The following is a 13,846-nucleotide window of genomic DNA, read 5'->3' as shown; positions in this document are numbered from 1 at the left end:
CATTTCACCCCTCTATGAAATAGATTTACTCCGATTTGCATCGGTGATGAACTGTAGCAAATTTGAAAGAATTTTGCGGTGGCTTTGGGGGACTTGTAGTGGAAATATGCTTGGTTTTGTCACCGGCCCTATGGTGGTCCGGATGTTGTGAGCAAAATCTACCACAACCCTGCCTCTCAAAAAATTTCAAGCAATACATGTAAAGGAGTCATGCAAGGGCCACTTGAGTCCTGTTACGAAGTCTTTCTTTTTCGTAGCTGTAGCGAGAGAGAATTCAATCAGATGAAAAAAATGATTAGGCTTAGGCTTACAACAAGAACTAGAATAACACCGGACTGAAAAAAGAAAAGGCCTGACAAGGGACAGCCCCGAAAGCCACTATTTCATCTCGTCCCTTAGTCCCGTCAGTCAAAGGTTTCTAGTTGATTCTGGCCTGAAGTCCCTTAATTGAGTGTTGTTTGCCATTGGCAGTCCTAAACCCTTCGTTTAATCGATATATGTCTTTTAGGGTCTTTAGTATTGTATAGCCTTCGTTTAATCGATATAGCCTTATAGAAACTGCTAAGCTATATCAAATTCACTCCATTGGGTAGAACTCTTTTGTCTACATGCGTGGTATTTGTAAGGTTGCAACCTTAAACAATCCAATTAAGGCACACCTCCAAATTTTACCATAACCTGGAAATTAGGTGTAAAAAATTCTTAGGTGTATCTGAAAATCTATTTTCATATCAATTTATAAAACTTTAAACTCCAAAAATGGTTAAAATCAAGTAGATTTATAAACATATGAAAATCTTGAAAACAGACGGTCTAGATAATGCGTCGTATATGCACTATTTTCGAGACTCAAAATCAATTTTTTTTTTTTCATATTCATACATCTTGATGTCGAGATGGTCAATTAGAGGGTTTTTCATATCCGATAGATTTTTGAGGTGCATTGCATACTTATATATAACTTTTTCCTTTTTCCAATGGGATGGGACAAAAATTATCAGATTATAAGCTCCTCAACGTAGCAATTTTGTGCGGCCGCGACTTTACAACATTCATTGAGTCTGAACTTCAAACCCCACCAACTCCAATGCGTTCCTTTCTAATGTCTGGAAATCTATTTCTTACTTTGATTATCAAGTGTGGGCCTTCAAAAAAAAGTCCAGATTTGGGGTATTCATGAACACTCGAAATGGATGGATCAGAAAATGTACCATAATATGCACTGTTTTCATGGCGTGAATTTCATACGCATAATTATTTGAGGTCTGGATGACTGATTTCAGGGTTTATCAAAACTGTATTGTCCATCAAGATTTCAGATATCCTTAAGAAGCCATGACCCTATGAAACTCTTTCCCTTTGTATGCATTCTATTTTTATTTTTTTTTTGGTGCAGTGCCTATGCTTTACATCAAAAAGTAAAGTTGCATCTCAAAATCCCACCAGAAAATGTAATGAAAAAGCCTTGTAATGGTTTTGAAATCAATTTCTACCCCTGATTATAAAATGAATACACTTAAAAATAGACAATCTAAATAAGGAACATGTTTATCGAAGTTTGCAATTCTATATAATTAAGGTGCAATAAAAAATCTAGTAGAACACAGTGTTTCAAAGTTGGTAAGATCTTCCAATTGATAAGCTCGATCCTAAGATGCATGGATATTGAAAAAATATATATATATTCAAATTCTAAAAAAAAAATGCATGGAAAGATCTTAAAATAGTACATATTGTAGCAAGTTATCTGGACTATCTTCAAGATTTTCAAACGTTCATAAATATGCTCGATGTACAATATTTTTAGAATTTTAAATTTCATAATTAGTGATGAACATGAACTTTTAAGCAATTATAAAGTTGTTGACACCAAAACTATATCTCCAAGTAAAACAAAGAGATAAGTAGTACTTGTATAGTATAAGATGAGCACCTTATACCTCACCCTTACACTTAAGCCTTCTACTTGTTCTTCTTCTAATCTATCATCGTTGTCTATTGGAAAATTGGATCATGAGTAAGGGGACGCAATCCTACATTTGCGCCTCTGAAGGTATAAAGCATCCACGAATGGGTGTTCCATCTAAAAGCACTTGAAACTAACTGTCCAAATAGTTTCTTCAAAATATTATTATTTTTTAGCGAAAAGTTTATATAGAGCTGAGGTTCTAAACAATCAAATTAGAGCCTACATCAACATTTTCACTAGAAGAGGTTGTTTTGATGCCCAATTATCCTCGAATTGATCATCTCGACATCAAGATGCATGGACATGAGAAAAAAATGGATTTCAAGTTTCGGAAATAATGTATTTTGTAACGTATTTTTGGACTGTCAATTTTCAATATTTTCAAGTTTTCATAGATCTACCGATCTACACTATTTTTTACACTTTAACCTTTATAAATAAAGATGAAAATATATTTTAAGGCGATCACTAAGATTTTCAACATTAAAACCACATTTCTCGATACTATTTAAAGGTAGGCTCTAATTTGATTGTTTAGAGCCTAGGCTCTATACAAACCGCACCCTAATTTTTATTTTTAAAATTTATTTACTTTTTCCTACCCATTATCCCCATATTAGAGATCACATGTCCTTAAAATTAGTCTAATAATCCAAAATCTGAATTTTTAAAGGGCACTCATTTCAAAGAAACCTTATGCTTTTCGGTAGGGCGCAGCCGTCGCAATCTTATCTTAAAAAAAAGAGCCAGGAATATTTTCGTCATTCACTAAAGTGTGAGGAGGGCGTTTTTCTCCACATGTTTTTCTTCTTTCAAGAGCACGTTGGGACCCACAAAACACAGCAAATTATCCATTGAAAAATGGGTATTATCCATAATTAGGATACAAAATGGTCATTTTCTATTGGATGAGGCAAATTATCCATTGAAAAATGGGTATTATCCATAATTAGGATACAAAATGGTCATTTTCTATTGGATGAGGTTTTATAAGGCCCAAGTATTATGAAAATAAAATAAAACCTCACCTCAAATCTTCCTAAAATTCTAGGAAGCACTTTCGCCAACACTAACAATCAAATTTGAAAGGCAAAAGCAAGGTTTAGATTCTATAGATCTATGAACACTTATTTTTGAGTGAAATGGATCTTGATGATTTATTACAATATACAATATTTTTAAAATTTAAAATTTTATTTTTATTTTTTCAGAACCATGACATTTAAGCCAAGATTGATTTAAATATTTCCGAATGCTTGAATTGTAATTTCCAATAAACTCTAAAGTGAGGCTTTACGTATTTTAATTGGGCGGTAGCCCTATGAAATCTTTTTATTTTAATAGCCCTATGAAATCTTCTTTCTTTTATAATGCATGTGTACTTGTTTTACATCGAGCGTGAGTGCGTACAAAGAGTGACGTACGATTTTTTTAGAGCGAAATAAACATAGAGAGAATTATAAAAAATATTTTTAAAAGGGATTATGTGTGCAATTTACCTCACCATAAGGTTTTCTTTCATTTTTTTCCCTTGAACAATGTTTTTTTAACAAATAACTCCCTTAAATCAAAAGTTGCATGAAATAAGATTAAACTACTCTTATTTGTTTTCACATAAGCTTCGGCACTATAAAGACATGCTCTAACATTTTAAATGTACGCTCTGGCAATACAGGTCTGAGCTGCAGCGTTTCGGCATTATGAGAACTCGCTCCTATAATAAAGTCTTTGGAGCCACAGTGCTCTGGTAATGGAAGACGGTGTTCCAACAGTATAAACAAGTACTTCGACATTTTAAATATACGCTTCCGCAATGCAGGTCTGAGCCGTAGTACTTTAACGTTATAAAATCTCACTTCGATAGTGTAAAAATGTGTTTCGTCAATGAAGTCTCTAGAACCACAGCGCTTCAACAAAAAAAAACGGTGTTTTGTTAGTATAAACAAGCGTATTCGAAATGTGCGCTCTAACAATGCAGGTTGGAGCAATAGTGGAAAAACGTACTTCGATAGTGGAAAAAACGGTGCTCCAATAATAAAGACGTACTTCGATAGTGGAAAAACGTGCTCCAATAATATGCTATTGGGAACCCACAAATTGATTTGATTTGTACATAAAGGGTATTTTCAGATTTGATTTATACGGAAAATGCAATTCCATCCAAAAATAACATCTTGGTTTACCTTGAGGGTTGTTTTAAAAAAAAAGTTACATAAAAGATTATACCACTTTACGGTGCTTTTTGTAATTTTTCCATAAATATATCTGTGATTTCATTTGCAGAAAGAGACATTGTAATTCACGGCGTGGGTTTTCTTATTTAGAGAGGGAGAGAGGGAACTTAGGGTTTCTTGCGGAGAAAAATGGCAATTGGGGAAGAAGTGAGTAACAAGCAGATCATATTGAAGAACTATGTGACTGGTTTTCCCAAAGAAACAGACATGGAATTGGTGTCAAGCTCCATTAAACTCAAGGTGCCAGAAGGATCTAAGGCTGTTCTGGTGAAGAACCTCTATCTCTCTTGCGATCCTTTCATGAGGCCTCGGATGTCGAAACCAGAAACAGAGAGCTATATCGCTGGATACACGCCTGGCTCTGTAAGTGCTCTTCTCCACAAGTATTTTCTGTGTGTTCATGGTGGATAGGGGCATTTTTGTCTTTTTTGGGGGGAGGGGTGAAGAATTCAGTCCTTTTCCTGTTCAGGATTGGAACTACAGGTGCCCATTCTCCCCATTGTTGATGTGCTTTCATGGTTTTTGGGGTAATTTTTTCTTTTGTTTTTTTCCGTGCTTTTGAAATTTGGTATCAGAAATGGATCTATAACTACCTTGAATATATCTCCAGTATTTTCATGGGTGTTAAGGGTATATAGGAATTTTAGGGGAGTTATAGGGTCAGGAAGACTTAATTTTGTCTTGAACAATATTGTCAAATTCACTTTGCTTCGGCTGAAGAATATATTCAAATTCACTTAGCTTCGGCTGAATAATATAGTCAAATTCACTTAGCTTCGGCTGAAAAGGCTGAAATCTTCGGATTTTTTTGATCTAAACCAAAGCGAAGCTCAACGTCCACTTTGTAAAGTATTTTATCTTTATTATTTTGATATATATTTATATATAAAGATATATTTTATTTATATTAATTTTAAAAAAACCCTGAAATTTTTTCTAAGTCGACCGAAACATCGACTGCTTCATTTCTTTTAAGTTTTAGCCAAACCAAAGAGGGTTCCAAAGAGAATCTGGAAACATTAGTATTGAATCCCCGTGGACCAAGTTTTTTATGGGGCCATCCTCAACATTACCTTTGTTTTCATGAATTATTGGTGTGGTCCATGTCTAAAAAATCGGAAGGAGAATTATTGGTGTGGTCCATTTCTAAAAAACAATCGGACCGATGGGTCGAACAGTGTAAGGCGTCAGAGTTGCAACTAGGCTAGTCTAACTATACCAAATTAAAAGAAAAAGAAGAATTCAAATAAAATTTTAAAACGATTAAATATTTGAGAAATTTATGTATGGCTCCTATTTTATTTTTTATATTTAAAGATGTTATCCGAAACTTTATATTTTATAGTTAAATATTATTTTTTCAGAATATAAAATGTATTTTAATTTTATATTTTTTTTAATAGGTTGGATTAAACTCAAATTTAATACCTCCATGCTTCTCACTGGCTATATAGGGGTAGCAGTTTCAAACGGTTGATAAAGACATCAGGTTTGAAACTGATACCGTAAGCTTGGTACGAGCTGTTTCAAACCAGTGATAAAAGACACCTGTTCGGAACTGCAACCATAAGCTTGGAAATAGCAGTTTCAAACGGTTGATTAAGACACGGTTGATTAAAAGAAGAGATATGAGCTGTATTTTTCTTTGTTTCCTTTTTTGGATAGTGTAGTGGTAGGAATCGAGCTTGCAATTTACTTCTACTAATCTTCAGCTGCTAACTACTCAAGCAGAAGCTCGATTCCAATGGGGCATCTTTTTAATTCCTATAATTATAAGTGATGTTACTGTAATTTTGCTTACTTTTATTTATATTCATATCTATTCATTACAACTATGGGCTCCATAGATTTTTTAATTTTTCTCAAGGAAAAGTAAAAGTAGGGATTTGCCAAACTCTTTCTATTTTTATTTTTTCTAATTTTTCAAACAACTTGGCTGAGTCTTCCCCACTCCAGTTTGTTGGTCCTGATTTCTAAACTTGGGCTGGATTGTGCTTTAATAGTCTAATCTTTTTTTTTCAGTAGTTTAGTGGGGAAGGGGTCCCTTACCCGTAGTAGGAATAGAACTCAATATCTCACATATGTCACCCCGCCACACAAGTCAACCAGCCTTGAATCCATTCGTATTTTTTTGGTAAATCACTACATACATTTACTTAAATTATTACCCAAAAAAAAAAACCGGAGCGAGAACCCAGCAGAATTTAGACCCACTGTAAAGTGTTCTCAAAAGTTGTTTTTTGTTAACTAGATTTCAATATTTATGCCATGCACTTAAACCTGATGAATATCTCATATTTCAGGCTAAAGTATATTTCTTGTAGAAAGTTTTAGTCTACTAAACAGCAGGCATATACTATATGTAATCTTTCATCTTCATTGTATTATCATTCAGTTTGTTGAGAATTAGTAGATCAAATTTGAAAGCAAACCGTGCGGATTGAGAAACATTTTTTCGAGTGTGTCATTTGAACTTCTGCTAAAACAGCCGATCTATCTTTGAGTTGTAACCTTTTCTCAAACGCGATTGTATGCATCACTCGTTTGATTTGCTTCTTTTACTTCCTCAAATTCGGTAGGCGATTAATAGAAGAAAATGGTGATACTTTTTCCTAGGAAACCCGGGTCCAGCGGATTATGGGGGTTTGTTAGAGAGACCATAACTGTAATACTCTTTCCCCCTATTCGGGTTTCATCAGGCACACTGATTTCACTATAGCCGAATCCTCGACCCTACTTGATGACCTCAAAAGATTTAACTTGGACGAGGTAGCTCAATAGTTGTAGAGGGTGACTCCAAAAATGTGATATTTTGGGCATCCAGTGCCTCCCCCTGGCGACAAAGAGTACAAAATTGATGAAATATTTGATCTATGCATGCATGTTCACACCTCCTTTCGGCATTTGTGGCGGGAGCCAACACCAAAGCGAATTCCCTTACCAAAGAAGGTGCCAACTTGGGAAGTGACAGATCCATTTTGGCAACTTTTTGAGCTCTGATCCATTTTTAATCTTGGTTTCAGTTCCAGTCTTCTTCAGGAGTCAATACAACCCATACTTCTGATTTGCGGGGTGTCTTTCAGTGTGCCTCATTTTTGTGATTACAGAGCCCGACTTGTGGGTCTCTATTGTATTTAGTTATTTACTACCTTAATTTTAATACAATTGTTAAGTGTTACTCAGAAAAGAGAGGAAAATGGTGATTATGCTTACCAAATTTATGATCATCACAAATTTCAATTTGTGCTATTGAGTTGTAACTATTTCAAAATTTTAACCTTTTGCAGGTCATAACTGGTTTTGGAGTATCTAAAGTTGTGGATTCTGGATATCCTGATCTTAAGGAAGGTGATCTTGTATGGGGGATGACTGGATGGGAAGAGTTTAGCTTGATATCTATGCCTGAAACACTTCGAAAAATCACATTTACTGATGTGCCTCTTTCTTACTACACTGGCATTTTAGGTACTTTTTTTGTTTTCCAATTTCCCTATGATAGATAATCGATTTTAGTAACCTAAAATGGAAGCAATGATTATCAGAATTGTGCTTGCAGCAGCTGCAAAGCATTTGGTCTGAATGTTTTCACTGCTGAATTTATGAGAAAATATAATGAATCTATGGTAGACACCATCTGTCCTTCCCAATGGATGGTGGGGATGAACCCCGGTTCCTCTTGAAAGTCCACCAGAGTCCAAGAAACCACTTAATGTTCTTCTCGACTGTCCATTGTGGATGATGGGTGGTGGATGCCCCTTTGCGTATGGTAAACCGAACATATCATGTATGCTAATACCTACCCTCCATTAACATTATCAGTGGTGAGAAATCTACCTGAAAGTTCTCTACTTCAATGCAGTGTTACCGAATCATAATTCATGTATAAGATGAAGTATTGGCATCAGGCCCACTGAATCTCGTTTTAACATAAAGTGAGAGAGATATATATCAGTTTGTGCATGTGTGAATGTATTCATGAAATGTTCATGGAACCATCCCCTTACTCTGTGTAAGCGAAAATTTTCTAATTTGGAGAAATGTATTAAAGATTTTGTATTGCTTCGTAGGTATGCCTGGCCTCACAGCATATGCTGGACTTTTCGAGCTTTGCTCTCCAAAGAAAGGAGAAAATGTATATGTCTCCGCTGCATCAGGGGCAGTTGGCCAACTTGTCGGGCAATTTGCGAAGTCTATAGGTTGCTATGTCGTTGGAAGTGCTGGTTCCAAAGAAAAGGTAAGCTACCACTAAGTTTTATCTCTTCTATCCATTTTATGACATGTTAATATTTGATGGAAAGGCATGGAAACTCAGATGAATCCTATGGATATTCCAGGTTGAGTTATTAAAAACCAAATTTGGGTTTGATGAAGCTTTCAACTATAAAGAAGAGAATGACTTGGTGGCCGCATTGAAACGGTATATGCTCTGTTTCCAAACAGTATACACAATTTTATCAGATTACCATAGAATTATCAATTGACCTGACTCTTTTGAGACACTTCTGTAGCTCAGGACGATAGCTGTACTAGCTAAGCTATTTTGGAAGCCTCTGTTTCCCGCAGCTTCCAAAATGGTGTGTAAAAAGGGTAGCGGCGACTTCTATGCTCCCCTATGGAAGCTCCCACTTTGGAAGATCAGAAAGATGCGGCTTTGAAAGCCGCATCTTTGACCGATCAATGCACCATAATTGTGATTTGCACTGGAGACTGCAATGTCTATAATGAAAATCCATTCGTATTTTACAAATTTGCACTCTTACAATTGCTAAAAATGACTCCGGGCCACTAATGAGTGGCACGCTTTCCATTAAGCCATTGGATCGCATTCAAAGAGTCACCCTTGATCATTATATGATTACTAAAGTAGCAAATGTATGAAAAGATGAACCAATAGACTGAACCACTTCTATTAATGAATGAAATCAGAATTGCTGCGAGTCCTACTACCATTTTGAAGCAATGTTACACAGACACCAACAAAAGTGTTGGTGTCTAAAACTATCGGAGGTATCTAGTGTGCTGGCTTAAAAAGCCAACAGTGCTCGACATATCCACAATTAATTATAATAAAACATTGTAATTTCTTATTAGATAATATAGTTTTTCTCTTATAACATGAATCATGGCAAGGATCTCACTCTCTTTTTCATTATCTTTCTCCTTATCAGGTGCTTTCCGCAAGGCATAGACATCTACTTTGAGAACGTTGGCGGCCCCATGCTCGACGCGGTGCTTTTAAACATGAGAGAGAAAGGCCGGATCGCTGTCTGTGGGTTGATCTCTCAATACAACCGAGAGAAGCCAGAGGGAGTGTTCAATCTCTTCTGCCTCATATCAAAGCGCATTCGAATGGAAGGTTTACTGGTGTTTGATCACTGGCACTTGTATCCTCAGTTTGTTGAGAACATAAGCAAGAGTATCATAGAAGGGAAGATAGTTTATGTGGAAGACATTGTTGAAGGCCTCGAGAGTGCGCCCTCGGCCCTCATTGGGCTCTTCTCTGGCCGAAATGTTGGCAAGCAGGTGGTCCTACTTGCTCGCGAATGATAAATAATTGAATATTGTTACTGTTTTTTCATGTAATTCCCAGACTAAAATATATATGCATATGTAGTTGTATTCCCTTATTTGAAAGACTAAGACATCTTTATGAATGTCTGTATTACTGTTGATGTGTCGAGAAGTGAGAATCCCACTTGCAACTGATGCATATTTTTCTCTATGTTAATGTATTATTCTCTTGCGAGAAAATATGTATATTGTTACAGTTAGATTCCTTCATATGAAGGATGAACACATTGCTATCATTATGTGTGTTTGTTGTAATGTATTGGCAAACAAGTAGTGTTACTTTCTGCGTATTATGAGTTGAATATGCATATCTTGTTTTTATTACATCCATTGTTAGAAAACTCGGGCTAGTCCACTTAGAAAACTCAGACTAGCTGGAGAGCCTGGAATTATACACATGGGGAAATTTATTAATTTTTTTTGGTTGGCCTCGAGACTCTGACTTGGGACCTTAGTGAGTCCCAACCCCAGTCTTTCTTATCCAACACTGATTATATCCGTTCAATATGAAGGATTAAAACATTGGTCGTTTACCGTGCCAATATTGGTTTTTATGTTTGGTTGTTGGGGTTAGTTTTCTCCATGGTTTAGAATTTTGGTGGAGAAAAGGTGCTAAGATATGGATTGAAGCCTATCCATGAATGCCATCTATTAAACCATTTTTTCCATCAGATTTTTTTTCTTCTGATTTTGAGCCAAAAACTTGCCTAAATTTCTCAATTTTTGTCTCAAGTCTGAACACACTTGTTCTAAGCAGATGAAGTACATAGCCAAGTTTAATTGAGGGTCAGTATGAAAGATTTGACCATGATTTGAAATTCACTAATTTATCCAATGTCAACTTCAGATCCCTTCAAATTGGATTTAATTTTTCTCGCCTACAAAAAAACCAAAGTTAAGATGATTTAAGGGCTCTAGGCTAGTTTAGCGCACCCCATGACATGTTTGGCCCTAATTGGGAGGCATTTCAGAGTCGGACTAACTCTGTCCGAGTAGTGCCAAGTGCGGTAGCAACAAAAAAATGGTTAAAAAAATTACAAAAAATAGAAAATGTATGTTTAAAGTAAGATTAAGCAACATGCATCAAAATGAGGTTAAAAACGTAGTAAAAGAATAGATTTTAAAAAAAAATCAACGTGATGTATTTTTAAAGTAATCCAAAAAATATGAGAAAACGTAAAAATAAGTCTTTATGGTCGTTCCAATCTTCCTCAAAATGATAAAAAACATAGAAAACATATTCCAAATTCTTTATTTTAAATAATTTTTTGTAATTTTTTAATATCTCCGAGTTGGACAACCAAGCCCAAGTAATTGGGCCTAGTACAAACTACTCAGCTGACTTTGCGAACGCCGACTAAAATATTCATTGCGGCCAAAATGGGGTAACATTGGGTCAAAGAGAGCCCAATGTTTTCAACAGTAAATAAAAAGAAAATTTATCAAAATACCCATAAGAGATCAACTATTTAACGTATTACCTAATTGGAACTATTCTAAGTTATGATTATATGATTTTGATCGGTATTTTAAAATTAAGCCAAGAGGCGTAGGATATCAAATAGTTCACCTATCATGGGTATTTAGATAAATTTCCATGAATAAATCACAAAGACTAATTGTTGGATTTGGAAGTTATAAATCTTGCCTCCAACGAAGAAAACAATGAGATAAGGTCCATCCTTTGGCATGCCCAAGCAAGCCCAAGAATCACTGATTTTCTTTTAAATACCCACCTTTGAAGTCTAAATTTTAAAATAAATTAAGGAAAATTTATCAAAATCCCATTAGACATCAACTATTTAACATGCTTACTAATTGCTATATTAAATAGTTCATCTCTCATAATTATTTGGATAAATTTCCCAAAGTGTAGGAGAAGACTATAGTAAAGAAAAATCACATATGGATGTGCCTCTTACCGAATACCTACCACTCCATCACCATCTATTCTATTCCCTGGACCATGATAACCTTGTGGTCATGGGCTTTACTGACTATATAGATCATAATTTATGGGAGATCGACAGGCCCTATGCTCCATAAATAGGAGATTTTTACCTTTTTTTTTCTTTGAAAACTTGGAAGAAAGATTTATGGATTAGACCTAATTAGGTGGTCTATCCCCCAAAAAACATAGCTTAGGAGTTTTTTTTATCTTAACATTTTTTTATCGTTTTTTATTTTACCTTGGGGACAAATTTGAAGGAAAAATATGGTTCTGAGCTCTTAAACCCTGGATTTATGGCCCCTCAAATGGACAATAAAGGTCCATCTTTGAGGGGGAATTGATCCTGAGGAGCGTACCTATCTCCAAGAAATCTTTTTCTTTTAATAATTAGCTCCAAGAAATTATCTTTCCATTTTATTGTGGAATTGATCATATTCATAGGTTGAATCAAGGTAATGATGTAAAATTTCCTATAGATTACAATGTTTCATGGTCTTGCTAGACCACCACCAACCATATGTTCCCACTTTCAAAAAATATAAAAGATTTTACACTCCCCATCATAATACTTTGTCGATTTACTCCTTCGCTTAAAACCTAATATAGGAGAAATTTTAGGACTCCAAATCTTGGATTTGCAACCTCTTCAACCCATAGGCTAACTCCTATAAAAAGAAAATTGAGATCTCTACGTACAAAAAAAAAACAACGTCTCAAGGTTGAACAAACACCGTCAGGTTTTTAAAGGACGAGATCCAAGTGTCAAAAAACTAAAAATGCCTCTTTGTAGAGCCATTTTTTTATTTTGAAAATAATTATCAACTGAAAAGTGGTTTCCAAACTTTAAGATCGAAAAAATCCTCTTAAGTAGGTCTTTTGGATGAGAGAGTAGATCCACAGTAATGCCCCCGAGGGAACATAATATACGAGCACAAAAATACAAAAGGACTCTTTTGGCTGTCAAAAAAATAATCTTCGAGTAATTGTTGCTCATTCATTGGCGTTTTATGCATGGCTTTACGAGCAGGTCGCAACAGAGAGAGTCGATTAATACAATGCTGAGAGAGACTGAATTAATGCAAGGCAGATGAGAGAGAGAGAGAGAGAGAGAAAGAGAGAGGGATATCTGCTTTAGAGAGAGAGGGTCTCAGAAAGTGGGTACTCGGCTTTAGAGAGATAAACAACAATTGGGCTTTTCCTTTCCTTAGAGAGAGAACGAGGAATTGGAATCCTTGTATCCTCTTTGCTGCAAAAAATGGCAACTGGGGAAGAGGTGAGTGACAAGCAGATCATATTCAAGGACTATGTGACAGGTCTTACCAAAGAAACAGACATGGAAATGGTGTCAAGCTCCATTAAACTCAAGGTACCAGAAGGGTCCAAAGCAATTCTGGTGAAGAATTTCTATCTCTCATGTGACCCTTATATGGGAGTTCGAATGAGAAAACCAGAAAAGTTAAGCTATATCCCTGGCTTCACACCTGGCTCTGAAAGTTCCAGTCTCCGTAATAATCGCTTCTACATTGAAAAATTGGGATGGCAAAATATATATATATATATATATATATATATATATAGGATATTCTATACTTCACAACCCTTAAAATTATAAAGGTTCAAGATAAGGAGAGTGAAGGGTAGATTTATTAATTTTGTTGTCTATTTTTTTAAAAAAAAGTTATTTTTATGGGACAAATTTATAATATATTACTACAAGACAAATGGTATTTTTGTTATCTCTATAAGGGGTAAAATTGAAATTTTAACTAAAAAAAAAAGACATTCTACCAATAAAGTTCGAGGACACTAACTTTCCAAAATGCCATTGTACTTTTGTAAAAATTTTAAAATTGATCTTGTTTAATTGTAAAGTTACTTATTTAAATAATTTTTTAATAAAAAATAATGATTGTTTTAATAAATACACCCATCACAACCCCTTCTAAACCTTTGTATTTTGAGGGGTTCTTAACTAAGACAAACCCTATATATATATATATATATGTATATATATATATATATATATATATATATATATATATATATATATATATATATATATATATATATATATATATATATATATATATATATATATATATATATATATTAGAAAACTAA

At 34.8% G+C, this 13,846-nt stretch overlaps 1 protein-coding gene across 1 annotated transcript; it reads left to right on the top strand.

Moving 5' to 3' along the window:
• Positions 1 to 4,259: 4,259 nt before the first annotated feature.
• On the top strand, positions 4,260 to 10,053 carry LOC18448631 (2-alkenal reductase (NADP(+)-dependent)). Its single transcript, XM_006858692.4, has 5 exons — positions 4,260 to 4,566; positions 7,491 to 7,668; positions 8,271 to 8,437; positions 8,538 to 8,620; positions 9,372 to 10,053. The coding sequence occupies exons 1-5, from the start codon at positions 4,333 to 4,335 to the stop codon at positions 9,748 to 9,750; spliced, it is 1,041 nt and encodes a 346-aa protein (XP_006858754.1). The 5' UTR covers positions 4,260 to 4,332; the 3' UTR covers positions 9,751 to 10,053.
• The last annotated feature ends 3,793 nt before the right edge of the window (positions 10,054 to 13,846 follow it).

This window comes from Amborella trichopoda, chromosome 6 (assembly GCF_054954075.1).
Source record: "Amborella trichopoda isolate Santa Cruz 75 chromosome 6, AtrichopodaSantaCruz75HAP2 v2.0, whole genome shotgun sequence".
Lineage (NCBI taxonomy): Eukaryota > Viridiplantae > Streptophyta > Magnoliopsida > Amborellales > Amborellaceae > Amborella > Amborella trichopoda.
This window is presented reverse-complemented; position numbering and strand designations above follow the sequence as displayed.

Excerpts from the sequence above, each read along its gene's own strand:
- LOC18448631 (XM_006858692.4), top strand. The coding sequence starts at position 4,333 with ATGGCAATTGGGGAAGAAGTGAGTAACAAGCAGATCATATTGAAGAAC. Across the intron at positions 4,567-7,490 it reads CTGGATACACGCCTGGCTCT|GTCATAACTGGTTTTGGAGT; the intron begins GTAAGTGCTCTT and ends AACCTTTTGCAG. Across the intron at positions 8,438-8,537 it reads GTGCTGGTTCCAAAGAAAAG|GTTGAGTTATTAAAAACCAA; the intron begins GTAAGCTACCAC and ends TGGATATTCCAG.